Source organism: Peromyscus californicus, unplaced genomic scaffold (assembly GCF_007827085.1).
Source record: "Peromyscus californicus insignis strain IS unplaced genomic scaffold, ASM782708v3 Scaffold_19__1_contigs__length_69161282, whole genome shotgun sequence".
NCBI lineage: Eukaryota > Metazoa > Chordata > Mammalia > Rodentia > Cricetidae > Peromyscus > Peromyscus californicus.
The window spans coordinates 52,275,682-52,297,902 of record NW_026294491.1 but is presented as its reverse complement, the minus strand read 5'-3'; the positions used below and the strand labels follow the sequence as shown (position 1 = coordinate 52,297,902).

The 22,221-nt window shown below is 39.7% G+C and overlaps 1 protein-coding gene across 2 annotated transcripts in view; it reads right to left on the bottom strand.

Annotated features, from left to right (window-relative positions):
* Kcnq5 (potassium voltage-gated channel subfamily Q member 5) overlaps positions 1-22,221 on the bottom strand; it is a 557,372-nt gene that overhangs the window by 125,255 nt on the left and 409,896 nt on the right. For both annotated transcript variants that reach the window (XM_052745346.1, XM_052745345.1), the window contains exon 3: positions 16,940-17,066. In XM_052745346.1, the coding sequence (XP_052601306.1) occupies positions 16,940-17,066 (127 nt within the window). The remainder of the gene's footprint in view (positions 1-16,939; positions 17,067-22,221) is intronic.

The window sequence follows — 22,221 nt, the reverse complement described above, 5'->3', positions numbered from 1 at the left end:
CAGCTTGATAACTTCTTAATCTGAAGGAATAAAAATGTTAAATATATGTCTGTATCCTTAACACTTTATAGACCATGGATCGATACTAAACACGTTTAAGAATCATTCTCAAGGTTAGTAAGTGGAGCCAGGAATCAAACCCATAGCTGTTCGATCCTAGCTTGCGTCTTATTCCAGGCTTCTGCTGGGTAACTTACAGAGAGCAGAAATGTCATTAAACAGCCATGCAGGCAGCAGTAGTCACTGAGCCTTACGCCTGAATTCTAAGAAGTGCTAATAGTAGGGAGTATGTCAACTTAAAAATGGCTCCCATTTGATAAGATTTAGTCAAAACTCTCATATTTCACACACACATATTTTAGACACTCCGATGTTACAACAGATCATGACAGAGTGGTTGCCTGTCTTCTCTTGCATGTGACCATTTCTGCATAAGTTTGCTAATTTATTTACTGACACATGGATAGCATGTAGCACAAATATTATCGCCGACAGAGCAACAAGATAAGGAGAGATGGAAATCTTATGGCTTCATTGTATTTGCCCACGTATATCAAGTCTCAACTTCCCAAAGAAGCAGGCAGTTAAGACACAGAGGCATAAATACCCAATTACGTCTGGCGTAAGTCTCACTTCTGCTGTGTAGTTTAGGCCCTTCTAAACTCTCAGGGCTGGTTTCCCTACCTTTAAAAAGAGATGAATTAAACTGGAAGCAGTCAAGGATTCTAATTCCGACTTTCTAGAATTCTAAGGGATGTTAGGCATCGTTGAACTGTGAGACATCAGCAAGAGTGTTTGGTAAATGATATTTTCCAGATTTTTCTCATCCATTTGATTGATGGAGGACTGGGGGACACACACTCAGGTAATTTGCTAAAGATGCTACCGTGTACAATGTATACATTCCTTCAACACATTCTTTTGTGGTTATGATAGAAGGACCAGGGAGAGAACATGAATGAAACAGAAACGTTTTTCTGTCCTCCAAGAGCTTATGCTGAGAAGGACTGGCCTGACATCGAGCCAGTAACAAGATACACCGTGAGAAGCAAAGGTCTTGGAGAAATAAATACAAAGCAGATGGAGGGTGGAACCAGAAAGGAACATGTGGCTGGAGTGAGGGGGTGATGGTCCAGGAAACTGGCTTGGAGGAGGTGATGTTTGAGCAGGGAGCGGGTGGTTGTGACCTTATGTAAAGAGAAAGTATTCCAGGTCATAGACTGTAAAGACTGAAGCGGAAGGAGAATGTATGTCTAGCCAAGTGGTTCTCAACTGTCCTAGTGCTGGGACCCTTTAAGACAGTTCCTCATGATGTGGTGACCCCGCCCTAACCATAACATTATTATTTTTTTTTTTTTTTTTTTTTTTTTTTTTTGGTTTTTCGAGACAGGGTTTCTCTGTGTAGCTTTGCGCCTTTCCTGGAACTCACTTGGTAGTCCAGGCTGGCCTCGAACTCACAGAGATCCGCCTGGCTCTGCCTCCCGAGTGCTGGGATTAAAGGCGTGCGCCACCACCGCCCGGCTTTTCATAACATTATTTTCATTGCTACTTCATAACTGTAATTTTGCTACCTTTTGGAAACAGAGGTCACCAATAGGGGTCACAACTGACAGGCTGAGAACCGCAGGTCTAAGGTGAGATTAAAGAGATGCAGGACTGGGTTTTGGGAACAGCGGCAGAAGGCTTTGGGGTAAGGGTATCAGATCTGAGCAAGGTATCCCACCATAAGGAATGGGCTCCAAAAAGCCAGTTCATGCACTCTGGATAAGTCCTGGTCCCACTGCCAGGGGCCACACAAACACATCAAGGGTGCAGGGGCTTGGTCCTGCCTCAACTTGGTATGCCAGATTTTGTTGACTCCCCAAGGGAGGCCTTACTCTTTTTGAAGAGTGGATGGGGGATGAGGTTGGGGGAAGATGGTGGGGGAAGCAGGAGAAGGGGAAGAAGGGGGAACTGTGGTTGGTATGTAAAATGAAAAAAAACTTTAAATAAAAAATAAATAACTAGAAAAATATTAAAAAAAAGATTATCAGATCTGTATTTTATGAGGACCATTTTTTGTTGACATTGGACACAGCTTAGGAGTAAGCTGTATGGCCAGTTAAGGAGTCCTGCATGTTCTAGGAAAAGGTGAGATCAGCTTTACACCAGTGAGGGTGCAGTGGAGAGGCAAGCACCCAGAGTGGAGCTGGGGATGTGAAGATGGAGAGGCTGAATTTTGCTCAAGTTTCCATTGAAAAAAAGAGGCCCAGGCTGCATGCAGGGTTCTGACTTCCAATAGCTGGGGGTGAGCAAAGTGCTGTGAATGGAGAGGAAATGCAGGAGCACTGTTTAAGGGGCCAAATTAAGAGTTTCATCTGAACCTTGTTAAATCCGACATACCTACCAGGTAACTGGTCCATAGCAAACGAGAAGCTATGGGTAGCAAGGGAGAAGTCAGGGTTGCAGATACAGGTGATGTGTTTTTGTGCCACAGGACTAATTTCCTTTACTATCAGTGATCTATTAAAACTATTGCTTCAAAGCATGATCATTGATGTTAAATTTCAGATGTAGGTCACAGAATGGAGGATAGAAGCAAGCTGTGTTTCTGTGTTTATGAAACAGGAATGAAGTGTTTGTCCCCCCAGAGGCATCATGAAGTAGGAGGTGAGGTGCACACATCCTACTTAATGCACAATGTGGCATATTGAGTAAATTATGAGTGTATTTCCATCAGCGTTCAATATCAACAGAATGAGAAATTACAATTATCTTTGGATAATTAAGAATGTGGCTTAGGGTTTTATGTTATTTTATAGAGAGCGTATAAGACTGGCTTGTATGTTGTTTACAATTTCCTTCTAGCACCTGTTTTCATAAACACCAAAAGTCAAAACAGTAGCCAGTTTCAATTCCTGAACAGAGCCCCAAATAGTATTTGACTACAGAGTGTAAGAAAGAGTTGGATTCCTACCAATGAGAGATTAGCATTGAAACTTCTACTGGAAATCCCCTGACCTCTGAGCATGGTAGAGTTCCGTGCTCAGTATCTCACACTGGATCATAACCCGAATGCTTCTTCACCAACAGGTTAATAATTCATCACCAGGTAACGCTACCATTGCAGTTTTAAATTCAGTCTGCAAACACCAGTGTCTCGCTTTTCAGACTCATGAGCACACAGCAATTCCGTGAGACTAACAGTCTTGGCAGATGGTCAAGTTTATTGCTATTGGGATATGTCTTTTTTTTTTTTTCTTTGAGAAACTGGACCCTTGTTTTCAGATGACTTCCAGGTTGTGATTAATCATCACCTACTACTAAAAGGTTTTGAAAGGAACATTCAGGAAGCTCTTCGGCTAGACTGGGCTCTTTGGCTTTTGCAGCAGAGCTGCGATTTGAGCTTAAATGTCACCAAGCGAAGGAAACCTATGGGTGGGAATTTATTCTACGTTTCATCTTGGGAAATTGAGAATTACCTGGATCACCCGCTTCTCAATCTTTTCCAATGCACAATTTCTTATTTTAGAAATAAGAAATGGATACAGTCTAGGCACATGGCTAATCCTTGGGGATAAACACTGGGGTGTGGAAATGGAATTTTCCTTCTGTGGAGAATGAAGGGAGAGGGCTTTAAAGAAACAAATTTGAGTAAATACAAGGCACAGATAAACGTCTGGTCCTTATTGTAGCTCTGAAAGCCCTACTTACTCCCATTTGGAGATATACACAGGTTATATGTATACATATATGGTTTTAGTGAGATTATTAACCAAACAAACAAAAGCCCCAACTTTACTTATAAAATCTTTGCCAAACTTTGCCATCTTTATTATTAAAAGAGTTTCAGAACTTTTAAATCTTGCAAGTGCTTCTCTGTACTACCGTTTATAATCCATACAGATATGTGTATGTTTTTATCTGTGCTTTAAAAAAAATCTGTGTCCCAGACAGGCTTGAACAAGCTGATGTGGTAAGTTGTTTCAGAGAGAGACTCAGAATTCACAGTATCTGGCCTCTGAAGCTGCATCTCAGACTGCCGAACAGACTCTTATTAAAAATGCTAGAGCTATCAGCTACACTGTTTGGGACACACTTCCTCCTCATTATCGATCCTTTCAGGCTATGAGCTCCCTGTAAAGGCACATTTTATTTTTAAAGTGTGTGTGTGTGTGTGTGGGACGCTAAGACTTATAGAAAACATGTGACACTACAATCTAGGATTCTCTTCTAAAGAGCGTGAAGATGGCCTCTTGGAGTTCAATCCCCTCAGGGGCGACACATTCCTAGTAACTAAATATGGGAAAGCAACAAGGAGAAGTGTTTCAAAAACAGCTTCAGATGTGCACATTTTAACAGAAAATACTCCAGAAAACCACAGAAACTCGATAAGAGAAGGATTCTGAAGTCACAGGATGGCAAGTGTCCCAAGGATTAGCTACAGCACTTTGATGTCCAAATTCCAAGCTCGGATTTGGAGTCCATTGGTGGGGGCTTGAGAGCAAATATTCGAAACATTTTGTAAAAGGCAGAAGTGGGGAAAAAATGAGAAAAAAAGAGCAGTAGAGGAGTAGAGCTTCTAGTGGAAGAATCTAGAAATACAAAGTGTGTAAAACAAGTACTTCAGTGAACAGTACAATCACATTCACATGGCCGAACTAGAGACTTAAAGAAGCAGATTAACCAAGCTAAAGTCAGTCCTCTGGAAGCTCCTGGTGAGGAGGTGAGGGTGTCACTTTTCGCCTTGCATTGCACAGTCATCTGCCACGTTCTCCCTTTCACTCGCTCCTGTCAAATGTGTTGGTTTCACTGTGTGCGTATGAACGTTTGGCCATGGCAGGTGGCGGTGATGTTCTTCAGGGGATGCTTGCTAGCTGGCAGTTTTCTGGCATTTCAATTCATTAAATGCACAGTGAGTGTGGCTAGAAATCTCGAGGACCTGGCTTTAAGGCTGGGTGTGTAGATGGTTTAAGGCCAGTGTAGACAGAAACACGTTGTCTATACTCACAAGAACGAAAAGCGTTCGTGGAGGAGACACTGGGAGGCATAAAAACAATTATGCTGAGAGATATTACAAAGGAGAAATATCCCTAGAACCTTGTAGAGATGGTTGACCTGGTTGAGAGTCCATGGATCCTTCCCAGGTTCAATCTGGATAAACTGTAGTCCAACAACTAGTTTCAAAAGACACTCTAGCCGGGCAGTGGTGGTGCATGCCTTTAATCCCAGCACTCAGGAGGCAGAGCCAGGCAGATCTCTGTGAGTTCAAGGCCAGCCTGGGCTACCAAGTGAGTTCCAGGAAAGGCGCAAAGCTACACAGAGAAACCCTGTCTCGAAAAAACCAAAAACAAACAAACAAACAAACAAACAAGACACTCTAGTTAATGCAGAATTCTTTAGCTACTGCACACAACATTCCTGAAGTTGCTTCATCTAATGGTCTCTAGATTCCAAAAAAATACATAGCTTGATTCCTACTCTCTCCTTGTTTTAAACCAAAGTTTATTCTTATTTAACATATGAACTCTCAAATCTGGTGAGAGTTTGAGGAGAAATAATGAACCATATTCAAAGAAGTCTTACTGAATTGGCACTGAAAACATTGCTCTGTTTATGTTTACGGGGGCTGATGGGAGGGTGCTTTGAATCTACCATGCTCATGGTTTGTCATGTCAGTGACTGCTTAGATGCCAGGCACTCAGTGATGCTCTTTACCCCTGTTATCTCATCTGTCTTTCAATTTCTCCTGGCAATCCTTTGAAAAGTCTGAAATTCCAAGTTTAAAATTCACATAACATGCAGAGGTCAAACCAAAGCAAATCACAGAACACCTTTCAGGATAAGATTTAAGAGAGTTAAAAGCACTATTATATGCGTGTTTAGCCTCTAAATGACAGCATTTACATAAAAATCCTCTGGTAAGTTATCCTTTGCATTGTCCTTGGTAATGACAAAATGCCTGCCGAGCGAGTAAGATTCTCTAGGACCATACTTCCTAAGGACCAATCTGCCTACTGCAGTACAGCTGGGCAAAGAAAATGAATCAGCGTTTAGAGTTCTTGCTGTGATCCAAAGAGCCATGTTCTTTATTCAGCCTTTGGATGCTATATCTATATATCTATCTATTGAAACCATATCAATATATATCTATCTATATATATATAGATATATATTGATATGGTTTCAATTTGACGATGATGTAAAGAGGTATATGATGAGAAACTTTGCCTCTCCCAATCTGTGCTTGCTCAATGGCTTTAGGTGAACATTTTATATTCTTTTTACTTTAAGATGTCTTTTCCATTTTTTAAAAATTCAGATACAAAGCAACATGAATACTTCCTCTTGTGCTTTCTTACTCTAATTCTCAAATGCACTATACATTATGCCTATGTCTTTTACATTTAATACAACTTGGCCATAAGGTCTCAGTTGTGTTTTATCATGTGGACATTCTTTTGTTGATTTAGCTAAAGTGATCATGGACTAGTGGTAAGAGATTAGGAACTCAGTTTGTGGTTGAAGAATAGATGCTTATGTTATTTAAACAGATATGGATCTTTTTCATAAGTGATACTAGCTGGCACTCTGGCAGTATATGTGGGCTTGATTCAGTGATGTGGATTAACCACAGACTCACTGAAACAGTGTCTGGTGGGATCATAGGTTTTTGTCACTCTGATAGCTAAGAGAATATGACTGTGTGCATTTCTTTCTCAGGAGTGTGACAGTGTAAATGCACTCACATGCATTTCTCTTTTGGTGGATTCTTTTCATCTCCTCTTTTGCATCCTTTAGTCTGTACTGAGCTGCCAGATTTCTCTTGATGTCGGAGCTCTTTCTACTTTGGGGAGATCAGTCCTTTGTCTTTGGTAGGAGGTGTAAGTGTTTTCCTAATGTTGCTTTGCTTTTTGTTTTGTGTCTTACACAGCATTCTTTGTCGTTCTGTCTGTGTTTGTAGTTGTGGTTAGAAAGGCTCTGGGCTTCCAAAGTCACAGAGATTTCTATTTCTGCTGCCCACTTGTTTTTCCTGTTTGTTTTACATCTTTGACTACTTGGGATTTGTCTCAAGTAAGACAGACATGGATTCTAACATGACCTTTTCCTACATGAGTGACTGGTTGCTCTAACATGGAAAAGGCATCTCAGTAAGTCAAAATCCATGAATCTGGTCAACCAGGGATGTCTTACTAATTTCCAAGAAAGACTTTCCAGTTGGTTATGATGAAAAAGCCACTGGGAAAAGTAAGGGGGAGTTTTGAGAAATGGCAGCCTTAGATATAAGACAGAGGAATCCTATGAGAGGTGTTGGATTAAGGATAACAAATGACCTTTTTATAAGTCACACAAGAACTGTGAGTACTGGGCCTAACTATCTATATGGTACTTCTGGACCTTGGTAGAAGTTTTAAATGTGTTAGTCTGAGGGAGTCATTAATGCCGTTTATTTCATCCAAGATAATAATTTACATTCATAAATATGTTTTTTAAAAGAAACGACTGCATTCTGGAAAACTATTTTTTTCTGCTAAAGTTAATTAAAACACTTACTACATAGCCCAGTAGTCTCTAGAGAAATAAAAAAAATCCATGTACACAAAAAAACTGCACAAGAATGTTCATAGCAGTTTCATTAGCTAAATAATAAACCAAATGAATTCCAATAGGGAAGTGGATAAACAAACTGAAGCGAATCCATATCACAGACTATTATTACTCAGCAGTCAAAAGGAATGAATTATTGATGACAACCGCCATCATTTCGAGTGACCAGAAGTGAATTTCTAGAGCTTGCTATTGTATAAGTACAGTTCTGATTCTCTGGGGTTAAGGAAACGAAAGTGATGGAGAATGAACTTGTGGATCACAGACATTACGATCTGGGGCAAAGAGTGACTCTAAAAACTTAATGCTAGCGGTTGCTTCTCATGTTGATGTAGACTGATAGAAAGATTCTGCGTCTTGATTGTAGTTGTAGTTAAACAACTCTGTCCATAGGATAAAAATGTATAGGGGCATGCATCTACAAACCAATGGATATAAAAACTGGTGAGATCTGAATAAGGGCAGTTAACAGTAGGCATTCATGTCGGTTTCCTGGTGGAGGAAGCCAGATAGAGGATGAATTCTAACATGGAACTCTCTGGAACAGCTTTAAGTTTTGTAAGAAGGACTCAAATTTTTTCATTGTAAAAAGTTTGGGGGGAAAAAAAGCCAGATTTCAGACTAACTGTTTAGAGAAGGAATTATCCCTTCCTACGATACTGGTAAGTATTCACCTCTGGACTTTACATAATGTTTCCAAGGAGGAGGAGGAAGATTAGGAATAAGACTCAAGCCTCATTATACGTTTTATTAATTTGTCCCGTGCTGCACATACATGGCACAAGGCACAATGAAGTGCCATGAAGTCAGGACTTGAGCAGATCTCTCCTCTGCCCCCAGCTCTTTGGTATATGGTGTATGAAAGCTCTTAACTCAAGTTACAGTTTCTTAAGTCATAAAATCAGGATCTTGATCCCTACCCACTTTTGTATGGTTTTTGTAGGAATTACATGAAATAAATTTCATCTATGATTTATGATTAAAACCGTGAAGCTTTATCCCTATTGATATAACCAGACAATCTGGCCCCTGATCTTTTATTATGTTCAATTTCAAGGGAAATTCCTATTTGAATGAAACTTTTATGCTACTGTCCTTTCTTCAGTGTAGATGCAGGAAATACAAGATGAATAAACTAGTGATATACCGAATTTATATATATGGTACAAAGCCATCAGAAACCAAAGGAGGAAGGGCACACTCATCATCTGACAGCTGAACACACATGCACTTTTCCTCCCATGATGTGGGCTGTTTTTGTAAAATTTTTTTTATTATTTTATGTGTATGAGTATTTTGCCTGCATGTATGTCTATATACCACATACATGCCTGATGCCTGCAGTGGCCAGAAGAGGGTGTCAGATACCCAGGAACTACAGCTACAGACAGCTGTGTGGTGCCATGTGGGTGTTGGGAACAGATCGTGGGTCCTCTGGAAGAGCAGCAAGTACTCTTACTCCTGAACCATGTTTCCTGTCCCTGCTTGCTTTTTAAAGTCTCTCCCCGGCCCTTCCCCCATCTCATGTCTCTCTTTGTCTGTGTCTGTGTGTGTCTGTGTGTGGGCATATGCCTGTAGAGGACAGAGGCATCGGATCCCTTGGAGTGGGAGTTATGGACAGTTGTGAGACACCCCACTTGGGTGCTGGGAACTGAACTCAGGTTTTCTACAAGAGCAGCAAGTGCTTCTAAACACTAACTCATCTCTCCAGCTCCCATTTTCATGTTTTTTTATTTAAATAAAAATATAACTATACCATTATTCCTCTTCCCTTTCTTACATATCACAGAGAGAGAGAGAGATATGCAAGTGTGTGATATGTATATATATATATATGTTAATATATATATTAAAAATATATATATGGGTCTTTTGCCTGTGTGTATGTTTTTGCTGTGTGTTTGTGTATGTGTGTGTGTGTGTGTGTGTGTGTGTGTGTGTGTGTGTGTGTGTGTGTATGTGTGTGTTTAGTCCATATAAAGGAACTTGTATTTAGGACTGGCCACTTTGTACTGGATAAGTAATTGGGGGCCTCTTACCTGAAGAAGAAAATTTTTCCCACTCTCAGTATTCCGTGGTTACCTGTAGTTTTTCTAGGATTGTAACTGTATGAGATTTCCCTCCTCCCACTTAGTATGTCTATTGGTGCCATGCTTGTTCGGCTCTTGTTTAGGCAGCCATGTTGATGAGACTTCATGGGTGCAGCTTCCCTGACTTTCTTGGAGATAAAAATCTCCCAATAGACACTCTATTCCTTTGGTTCTTAGAATCTTTCTGCCCAGCCCCAACTGATTAGTTTATAACATGAGGCCATGTTTACGTTTTTAATCAGCTTGTTTATTAACAAAGGGAAGCATTTTTGAGTGCAAACTTTGCTTACATTTCAGGGTGAGAAAATAAAGAAATTCTTCCCCAGTGCTAACTAGTGGAGATTAAATTTCTAGTGTTGGACACCTTCTAGGACAAGCTGAAAACCTGGGCCCCCAAAGAAAGTCACTAATCTATGTAACATAATCTCCCACTAATCCACTAATAAATTCTTTTTTTCTGCTCCTTCCTTATTCTTCCATGTGTAGATTAAACGGATTACACTGTAATTAAATTTGACTCTTACAAGAGGCAGTGCCTCGGAGCAGTGAGCTATGGGGAGGCCAGTGTTCTATTCCTAGTTTCCATGATGACTTAGAGCTGCAGACAAAGCACGCCCATTCCACGGTGTCTTATTTCCCCCCCACCTACAGAGTGAGATAAACAATGTCTCAGAGGGATAGAATTCTGCTTTTTGAGCTCTGTGTTCTAATCGGGCTCCAGATTCCTTTATAGATGGGTGCTCGCTGATGAAATAGAGATGTATTTACATTGTTGTGATTCTTAATAGGCACAAAGCCTTAAAATCGAATTGTAAATGCCTCCTACTACATAGTGTATTATCCGAGCTCTCAAATACAGCAATCAGCTGTGCCCCAAGTCTCTCTGTGATATTTATTAAAAATTAAAGGAAACACACTGCAAAGATACACCGCAGAACATTTTCAAAGCCACGTGTAGCGGTTCAACTGCGGGACTTCCACTGAAGTTAATGGGACTCATACTGGTAAATTCTAAGCACCACTTTGAAAATTTACCCCATAGTGACAGTTTAATGCTTCTTATTGATCATAAGTTTCCAGATAACATCTTGAGGCAAAGGGGACTAGTTCTCAAAGGAAATAAATAGTCCTTAAAGAAATAAATCTGCATTGCAATCATTGTAATGAATGAGTCTGGGGCACAGTCATTTGAAAAGAAAGCTCCAAAGAACTGCTTGTTAGTGATGGTTGCCAAGGGGGCTGTAAAAAGTTTCCATCACATCATAATTTTGGTTGCACACAGAAAACAACACATTTCCTTTTTAAATCGTAAATTTCCTCAATGGCAGGTCCATCCATACATGGAAAAGTCATGGATTGTTATTTTACAAATTATTTCCCTATAATTTATCCTTAGAGTGTGTAGCAATTTATACACTACTGATACAAAGTTTAAGTAGGCATAGAAGTCTAAAAGACTCAGGACCTTACACAGTCAAACTTCTAGTTGTCTTTAACCCAAACATTCATATCAGGTCTGCAACTTCCAGGACCTTTACCAGTATCGGCTCTCTAGAAGCTGCTCTGTCTTGAGCCATGGTTCTCAACCTTCCTAATGCTGTGCCTCTTTAATACAGTTCCTCATGTTGTAGTGATCCCCAACCATAAATTATTTAATTGCTACTTCATAATTGCAATGTTGCTACAGTTATGAATTATAATATAAATATCTGACATGAGCAATATCTGATATTTGACCGCTGTGGGGTCACGATCCACAGGTTGAGAACAGCCGTTGTAGCATTTATGACCTTTGCCCATCCCCACCATCTCTTCTTTCTCCTCTCTCTACTGTTCTTGACCTCCAGCCACAACACCTAGTGCCTCCTGCACAAGCTGAGCTCCTAAGATTCGAGGAAACTTTACACGAATTCTTCCTTGGACTGAAAAGGTATGTGCCTAAATAATTTCAAGACTGACTCCTTTTTAAAAAATATTAAGATCAACTCAATATGCTATGACTTACAAAGATTTTCCTGGACTGCACAATCGAAGATATCTCCCCTTCACTATCTATATTTCTATTCCCAGCATCCAGAACTCTGTTTGGACATGGAAGAATTACATAATTTTTTTTTTTTCTGCATGACTAAGTTTCAAACCCGAGGTGATCTTTGCTCCCTTGTCTTATGTAGTGAGTCACGACAGTCCATATCATTCTTCTCGTAACTTTTCAATTTCCCTTTGGCTTTCCACTTTCCAAGGATATATGAGACTGTAATCTTACAGGTAGGGACTACTGCTATTCATGTTTGCATCTCCTCCACTAAGTGTGTCTGACACATGAGTATTCTGCCTTTGAATCATCTTTCTTATATAACATGAGATACAAAGAATATTAGTAAGATACATCACAGGGGTCTACTGATAGAAGAAATGGGAAGCAATCTGCAGTTTTCCATTTCCTTCTTAGAATACCTTCTGTACAGTCAAATAATAGCATTTTATGCTTCCTTATTAGTCAAGTTGATGCACACGTCAACTACTGTCTAAGCAAGCACGATACTGTTAATGAACAGCTAGAGGCATTCCTGGGAGTGAGATGACTTACCCTAAAAGGTATCTCCAATTTGCAAATACCCAGGGACTCTCAGGATGACATTATATAAGAGTGTAAGATGTAGATACTGGGCACAAAAGTCTGTTTATTCCCTAATTTCTCTTTCAAGCCAGAGAACAGCAATAGGTGTGGTTGTTAAAAATAAAGCTAATCTCAATATTAATGTCATTTTATAAACTCTGGCTTTTTGAATTTCTAATGCTAGACATCAGTTGATGCGGATGGACAAGGTTCAATCAAGTATAATTTTAAATTGCCAGTAAACGATGAGAGAGGATCAGTTTTCTAGAATAAAGTCATTAGAAAAGAATCCTATTTTTATTTTTGTTTTCCTGCCTTCTTTCTAACTCTGCACAGGTTTATTAGGTACTGTCTCACTTCCTCCTGTGGAAAACAGGGTATAAGTGGTTGGAGAGATGCCTCAGTAGCTGAGAACACCCAAGTTTCATTCCCAACATCCACATGGTGGCTCTCAACTGTCTGTAACTCTAGTTTCAGGGGGATCCAGTGCCCTTTTCTGGCCTCCAGGCATGCACATGGTGTGCAGACATAACATGAAGGCAAAACAGCCATACACATAAAATAATAGTAAAAAAATAAAAAGTATACTATAATACTTAAGTAGTATTAATAATATAATATTTATAAGGTGCTTGGAACAGTAGGTACCGTGTAGCAGTTCTCAGTAAATAATGCTACTAAGAAGATAATAAAATCCTTTTTATAGTCTTTGATTAAGTAGGTTTTAAGTGTCCTAAATCAATCAGAGGAAAGAAACCATGCGTTAGAGAAGAATGAACACATGACTCTTAGGCAACTCCTGTGAGGAAGCAGTTTCTACTAAAGGGGATAAAAAGCTTTTGAAGGTACTGAAAATGGTTTGGGCCAAGAATAGGTCTATTCCAGTAAAAAGTAGGGATGGCAGAGAAGCAGAAAAAGAAAAAAAAAATTCTTTAGTTTGCAGGCCAGTGGCAGTTCTCAGAGCCTCTGCTCTAATTTGTGAACGCGTTAACAACTTAACTTGCTTTAAAATATGATGAGATCACAGATGTATTTGACTAGCCTCAGACTCTAATAAAATCTTCTGTTTTCTTTTAGCCAAGTAGGAAGCTGGCTACATTTTCTAATAAAAAAAATGCACACACTTGCTGGCACTCTCCGGAGGAGCTGTTATTTCAAGTGAAAGACAGACATGCTTCATTCCTGGGAAACATCTGAGCTCTGGTTTACCCCCTTCGTTCTCCTGTGGAAGTGCCCCAGGAAACTGTTAAGACAGTGATAGGAAATCAACCTACATTTAACATCAAATATAGATACAAGATTAATAACAGGCTGGCATTTTCTGCTGCACCAAGACATACTTCAAGACTGAAAAAAAAAATAGAGCCATGTTATGACTGTTTTTAAAAGCAGTCACCAAGGGATCCAAAAATAGCCACTATTTGAAGTTGAGGCCGCCTGACATATCAGGGCTCATTACTGCAGTCTGAGTACCAGCATTTGATACTATTTGCGATTCTCAAGTAGGCCATTAAGAAAAAGCTGGATAAAAATGAACGGCTGTGTTAACAGGCCTCGAAGTGATTCACACATCTCCCTATTCATGTTATAGAAGGCGGGATTTATGTTGGGATATAGAAAAGTCATCAGGGAGTCATCCCAGGTAGTTACTACAGATGTGCTTTAACTCTCTGAGGTAGGAATGCAGTGGTTGGCCAAAGCTGTAGAGAAGGTTTTCACAGCAGAGTCATAGGGATGGAGCTAGTTGAACAGGTAGGGGTAATGATGAGTTTGTAATTCTATATACAATTTTATGTCATAACTAAGCAAAATATTCAAAATGAAAGGAAACATTTAATTTTCTTAAGAATGCACAAGTTATTTTTCTTAGAGTCTTAAGAACTTAGAGTATGTTTTCCCAACACAAGTACACAATGATTGTATAGTTTCTTTAATTAATAGAGGATTGGTGGTTCAGAAAGAGGAAATGCCAGTCTTTGGAATCAGCCCATGGGGCCTCTATTAAACTGTGTCCCAATATTACTGGTTGGTAAACAAGGATACAATGCAAGGTCTGACCATGGTAGTAGCTTCTGTTTGCTTCCAATGAGAAGTGACAAATTGTTGTGTGTTGTAGTTTGCTTTCAATAGCTGTGCTAAAATACTGACCATAAACAACTTGGAGGAGAAAGGATTTATGTTGCCTTCTAACTCCCAGCTCACAATCCATCACTGAGGGAAGTCAAGGCTGGAACTCAAGGCAGGAACAGAGGTAAGAACCACTGAAGGGCTCTGCTTACTGACTTGCTCTCTCATTCATCCTCAGCTTGTTTTCCTAATCAACCCAGGCACACCTGCTCAGGGGTAGCACCACCCACAGTGGGAGGGGTCCTCCCTTATCAAACATCAATCAAGAAAATGCCCCACAGATTGCCACAGGCCAATCTGATTGAGGTGATGCAATGGAGACTCCATCAGATAACTTGACTGAGTCAAGTTGATAGCTAAAGCTAACTAGGAGAGTGTGCCTAGAGAGGACATTTCCCACAGTGAAGGTATACCAGGCGAGCTGTCATCCTTTCCATATTCTATTCTTAAATGTTCAAGATTTCAGAAAAAAATTTGAGTGTGTATCTGGCATATTCAGAGTAGTCTGATCTTTCAAACGTATGAAGTATTAATAATTTTTGGTACATTTCAGACTCTTCCTGCTCAGAACACATAGCGTAGACAGATGAGAAAGGTGCAGTATTTATTCCTTTTTGCATTCAGCAGTGCAAATGTGGTTGAACAAGGGGACCATGGGGGTGACATCATCATTTTCTACCAATTTATGCAGCATTTTTATGGATCCCTAAAGAGATCTAGGAAGGGTCACATGTCCCCTTGCCTTCAGCAGGGGATATCTGATTTGTCTGCGTAGGATAAATCCAGGGACCCAAAACCAATAAGCCACATTTGAATAAATTTCACTATTACATCAATTCTGTTGAAACACAGATCAAACTGTCACATGGACATTAAACAGAATGCTGAAAGTCACACACGATTACCTTCACTGCATGTGCACATTTGATCTACGCTCTAATGGGAATTCATTATATATTTATCCATGACAACTTACAAAGCAGTTAATTTACTAGTTGCAAAATCCCCACTTAAATAACAATCCCCCAAAGTTAACAAAAACCCGAAATTATGCTGATATCTCGCCATATCAAATCTGCAAGGTCACCGCTGATGGGTGCGCAGAGGCCAGTGAAGTGAGAGAGAACAGAACATCATTTCCCAAGCAAGACCTTCAAAGATCCGAGGCAGAGAGAGAAAGATTAAAAGACTACCATGATGGCTGGAAAGAGCTATCAAGAGGCGGCAGGCACCTGGGAAAGAACTTCTTTTCTAGCTTGAAGAGCAGAAATACATTGGCATTGCCCTCCGAACGGGAAGGCGACCAAATTTTAATTGGTTTTAAAATCTGGATTGGAACATCCCTGCAGTCATCCGTGAACCGACCTTATCATGTAGACGTTGAGTGAATCTTGGCCAACCACCTGCCTTGTGAATTGTTTTGTTTGGGTCTTTCGTGGACAAAGAGTACTTGCTTTGCAGTAGTTTCGCTTCAAGTGACAATCCTTCAAAACCTTGTTTGAGCAGAGGATTCAGGAGGAGAAAAACATCTGGGGTGGGGGGAGTTTCTAATGCTCAATGCCTTGCTCTGGGGGGCTGTAAGCTGCCACTTGTTTTTCTCCATACCTAGCATGATGGTTTCCAGGTGAGAGAGGTTGGTGTTAGCAGTGCCTGCAGAGGCGGAACTCTACTCCTTGAAAGCATCCTGTTGTTCTCACCACTCACCATGGGGAGAAAGATTAAGGGATGTGATCAAAGGGATTACTCAGCAATTCCTAACTCCTCAAACAAGAGAGTAAATTATCTTGTAAATTAAATCCCACTTTCTCAGCTTGGAAATAATTGGAGTAAGCCTCACCGAGAACTTCCAGCATTTGGATTTGAATGGTTGCCTAGCAAATGATAAAGGCAAAAGAGCAGGAAAACCAAATTTAGCTGTCTAATAATGGTTTTGGTATGCAGAGTTTCAGCTTTAAGATATGGTTTTAAATATATTACTGAGAGATGCCAGGTCTTGACTCCACAGGGCTCTACAATATCTTCATCAGGAGGCATCATTTCAAATTGAATCTCAACAGAATGGAGTCCCTCCTGGAACTACAGAAGCTAGAGGCAATGAAGAGGTCTGCTATTTGTATAGGAACTATAGGTGGGGGGAATCATATTTTAGAGTGTAGAGCTCAGGGTCAGATTTAAAGGTTTCAGAGCATAAGCCATACTGTGGTCTCCATGTATGCTAGAGGGTATGCGCTATGAGGAATAATACACTGGTACACATTTGGGTGATTTGAACACAACCTTGTGGTATATTGTAGGGCTAATTAACACGCGCGTGTGCACACACACACACACACACACACACACACACACACACACAGAGGCAGACAGACAGACAGACAGACAGACACAGAGAGGGATAGTGCCAGTCCACAGTAAGTAATTTCTGGATGTTGCCTTCTAATATCAACTGAATGTTGTAAAGCAAGAGAGAGAAGAAAATATGCAGTACCATAAATCCCCAGACTTTGATACTCACCTATAACACAGAAAGGCTTTCGAGCGAACCTCAGCCTTCCTTGCCATCCTCTATAACGACAACAGCAACCTGCAGACCAGATTCGAATGATGAACTCCAAGCCAAAGACAACGATCATCACGAACTCCTAAAATATCAGAACAGATGTCAGAGAGAAGCACGATAGAGGAACCCACACTAAGAACCTGTGTGACTGTTTCTGCACCTTTAGGTACTGTGCTTGGAAACATCTGGTTGATGTCTAAAGAACTTTCTTCTCTACGAAACTAGCCTGAAGTCTACAGAAGCCTCCTCTTTTCCTTGTCTCCTATCATGGGATACATGCCTCCTCAAGTCTTTAACACTGTGAAAGTGTCACTTTTAATAGGAAATGTGAAGGTTGAATAGTAATGTTTTCTCACCTGGGATATATACCATAGCTGACTTTTACTTCTTGATAACAAGAAAAGGGTGACCCCTGAAATACAACGGCAAGTGAGATAGACACTAGAGTTTCGCGGTGCGGAGGGAATGACACAATCCCTAAGTTTAAGAGCTGCTCTCCGAGAATAAGTTTAGGAGTAGTCAGCCTTTTGTTACAGTCTTAAAATCTTTAAACACAGGCAGTTTCAGATGAATAACTGTGTGTGTGTGACACATATATCTGCTGTCAGAAGTGAGGCTCAGAATCCTCCAGATCTGAAGCGTGGTAATTATCATGCTGCCCTTTGGCAATAGCTGCTTGGAAAACAACACCTGCGCCAGCAAAACGACTTGGAGAGTATTTAGGAAGGGCTGCGAGTTAACCCTGGGGAAAGGCCGAGCTCTTAAACAGGCAGTTGCAGAGGAGGTTTGTAATAGAGAATTATTCTGGAGAAGTCTAGCAAAGTCACTTGTTCCACAGGGACAGATCCTGGGTTTATTAAAATTGGTTTGCTTTAAAAGACAAGGAACGACCTTCGTTGTTTGAAGATTGTCAAGGATTGTCATTATTTATAATATAGATGATGCATATTAAGCAAGTTTATCATAATGGATGGATTACAAAATTGACACATGGTTTATGTTAAAGCTGCCTCACATCACAGAAATGTAGATTGTAGAAATATCAAAGTTCCAACCCATTTTTCCATTAAGGTAGAGTTGTTACCAAACTCATGAAAACCACACTTTTGTACATGCTTCATGCAAACATGTCTTTGGTTTATGTGGTGATATGCTATGCATTTGACATGCCCCCTAAAGGCACAGTGTTTTATCCTCCTGTTATTCTCCACCAAGAAACCCACAAACACTTCTCATGATGAGAGAGAAATCCCCTGTAGCATCATTACTCATGATTACTTAAAACTACTTCTCGGATCAATGTCTGCAAATGACTTATGCACAGATGACCAAATCTGTGGTCCATATACCAATAGTGATGATCTGAGGGTTTTTATTTAGTTTTTGCTTTTTTTGGGTTTTGAAAGCTCATGTGAATAGAGTCTATTCATTTATTAAGGTGTCAAATTGTTACATAGCTCATTTTTCAACATATACAAACCATGCTCAAGTATAAAATGATCATTTATCTAAGCATGTGCACAACATAAGTTTATTAACAGCCCCCTCCCCTGCCCCTATTATTCTTTCCCTGGATTCCCACTTCTATCAAGAAGTTTAGTACTCCAGTTGTGAGAAGTCATATGGTAGAGAATATTCTTCCCACAAATCCAAATGCGTGGCTTCGATACATGGACACCACCATATAATGATGCTTCTGTTTCATGTGAACAGATAACTGAGGGGTCAGTCTCTGTTCAGATGGTGTCACTAAAAGACAGGGAATGTGAGAAGTGCCAACACCTCCTGTGGCTGTTTGAGCAGACCTGAGTCTCTGGAATACTAGATGACTCATAATGGAGTCCCAGCTAACTGGAGGCCCTCTAATTTGGCACCGAAGCACAGGGCATTGCCTGCTTCCTGCCCTTTGTTTGCAGACACACTGCCTGGACATACTGCCTTCTCTCCCACACCCTCACATAACACAGGTTGCATGCCATTCAGGATCATTGGACAGTAACTTGATATGACCATATCTGATTGGATAATGTATGCATATATCCAGTGAACATACACATTAAACCAGATCTGCACATTCATACCAGTCTTTGGAGGCTGCTTCCAGGGAAACTCTTTGACTCCATCTCCCTCCCCCTACCGCCACGGAGGCACAGGTGAGAGGGAGAAAAAACCCACAGATAACACCAATAGACACATGAGCATTGTTCTTAAGAAGAGGATGCTAAAATCACTGCTCTATTTCTATGCTGTGGTGAGGCAGGACCAATTATGTCTACAAATTCTTTTTTTAACACCCATTATCCAGGAATATGGATGAGTGCTTTCTGGTTTTGTTTTGTTTTAAAAAGAAATTAGGAAGAAATGCCAACAATGCTTTCTTTGTGAAAGAAAAGAAAAAACTGGTAGAACTGCACAGAAACCAGAGAAATCCAGTTATATTTGGGGGTATCACCATCCCCTTCTTTTAAAAGTGATAGAATGGGACTAGTGGAAAGAGGATCAGTAAGAATAAATATATCTAATAACCAAATGAAATGGGATCTAGGTAGAGATTTGCATCCTCCACAACCGCAACAGAATATGCATCTTCATGTTATAAACTTCTTCATTTAATTCTTTTGTTCATTAAAATAATTCAAGATAGACCACACTCTAGGCTGTCAACAAACTTCAGCATTGAAAAGAATGAAATCATGTGGACTGTGTTGTCGAATTATAAGGGAATTAATTATAAATCAATAGTAAAAAGACAAGCAAATCTCTAAACATGTGGAAAATTTAAAAAATATACTTCAATGTATTTTATTAGTCAAAGGAAAATCTCAGTGAAAATAATAAAATATAAATAACTGAAAGAGAATAAAAATACATTCTACCAAAATGTACAAGTGCAACCACAGCAGGGCGGAGTGTACATTTATATCACAAGATGCTTGCATTCAAAAATCAAGGTCTCAGACTAATAATCTAGGACCACCATTAAAAAACTGAAGATAGAAGAATAAAATTGGCCTAAATAAAGGAGAAAAGGGAAATAGCATACACAGGATGAAGAAAGCAATGAAATAAAAAGGAAGCAAACAGAAAATCCATGAAACAAAAACTGGCTCTATGAAAAAGATCATTAAAATTGGCAAATCTTTTGTAAGCTGATAAAAATTACCAGTCTCAGGAATGTCATAGAGGGTGTCATCACAGACACGGTGGTAATGAAAAATCAATAAGGAGTCTTTAGGGATGTAGCTGCTGATAGACCAGAAGACACAATCTCACAGCAAACTCCCTGATCCTTTGGCTCTTACAACCTTTCCAAGCCTTCTTATATAGCAATGGTCCCTAAGCCCTAGGCGCCGGAGCGTTTTGTAGATATATTTATTGGGAGTGTGCTCCACAACCCTGCAGTTTGATTGGTTATAGTGTTCTGTAGTGGTCTCCATTTGTTGTAAAGAGAAGTTTCTGTGCTGAGGGGTAAAGGTGACACTTACTACCTGTGGGTATAAGGACAAATATTTAGAATGTAGTTAGGGATTATGCTGGTTTAGTAAAGTGGTGGTTGTAGGTTTTTTTTCCCAGAGTCATGAATTCACTAGTACTGAGTAGTTGGCTAGGTTTCCAGTACCAAGCATGATTCCTTCTTGTTGAGTGGGCCTTAAGTCCAATTAGAGAGCTGTTGGTTACTGCCACGGTATATGTGCCACTATGGCATCCTTTCTTAGGGTTATTGTGCCATGCTGGTCATTGTGTGGTTCATAAATACAGAAAGTTTTACTAATGTGATTGCCTAAACATGAGCTGAACAAGAATGGGGGAAAGCCTATAAAGCCTCAACCTTACACAAAGAACTACAGCCACCTAAGGAATGCTAAGAATGGGACAAATTGTCTTTCCCAAGAAAGAGCATACCAATTTATTTCCCAGTAACAAACAGTTAGCCCTGAAAACATACATACAGGTAACAAACAGACTGAGCAGGCTATATTTAGGAATAAATATGCATGTACATATATGCATGTAATAACAATTAACAAGAAAAGAGGCCATGAAGTTGAAAAGAGCAAGTACAGGGTTTGGGGAGAGGAAAGGGTAGGGGAAAATGATGTAATTATATTATAATTTCAAAAAATAAAAGAAGTAATTAAAAGCTGATAAAGAGATGCTAGAAATAATGGTGCACAGATAAATTTGACAATTCAGAAAATTGGACAAAAGCCATGAGAACAAAACAAATAATAATTTGAATAGTTTTATAATCTCTGAAAATTTGAATCCATAATTAAAAAGCTTTTGTAAAAGCTGTGTCTAGGCGAAACAGTTTCAATATTGAAATCAACTAAATAGGTAGAGAAAAATCGTGCCAGTTCTACACAATTTTTCCTAGAATAGAGAAAACAAAGAAAAAGCTCTATTTTTCTCACCCAACTTCACACAATTTCTTCCAGAAAATAGGAAACATTCCCAATTCTTTTTCGTCCCATTGAGACAAGTTCTTGGGGGGTAAACCATGTTGGCTTGGAGCATACTGTACAGCTCAGGCTGGCTTTGAACTTGTGACTCCCACTGTTCTACCCCTTGAGTACTGAGACCAAAGGCATGTGTCAATCGATGCCTTGTGCCTAGTTCATTGGTTAAAGAAACCAGTTTGCTAGCTATGATGTCCAAACTGGTCTTGAATTCCTAATCTAAAGCTGTACCTTGCTGAACAGCTGAGACTACAGGCATGCAAACAATGCATGACTAAAGTTAACAGAAAAATAAAATAGGGGCTGGAGGATGGTTCAGTGGTTAAGAGCACATACTGCTCTTCCGAGGACCTGAGTTCAATTCCGAGCACCCACACAGGTGGCTTACAACAGCCTCTAATCTCAGCTCCAGGGGGATCTCACACCTCCGACTTCTGTGGACACTTGCACTCATGTGCACATGCCACATACACACAATTGAAATGATAAAAATATTAAAAAAATAAAATAAAATCATAAACAAATATTTCTCATGAACTTAGATATGAAAAACTTCAATAAAATATTAGCAAACCGAGTCCATCAGTATGTAAAAAATATGACAAGTAGGATTTATTTAAGGTATGTAAAGCTGGCTCAGTGTTTGCAACCAACCCATTCAATGCATTACATCAACAAACTAAAGAAAATAAAAATTCACATAAACATATCAATTAATTCAGGAAAAGCCCTTGGCATCTATTCCTCATAAAATATTCAGCAATTGAGAAAGAGAGT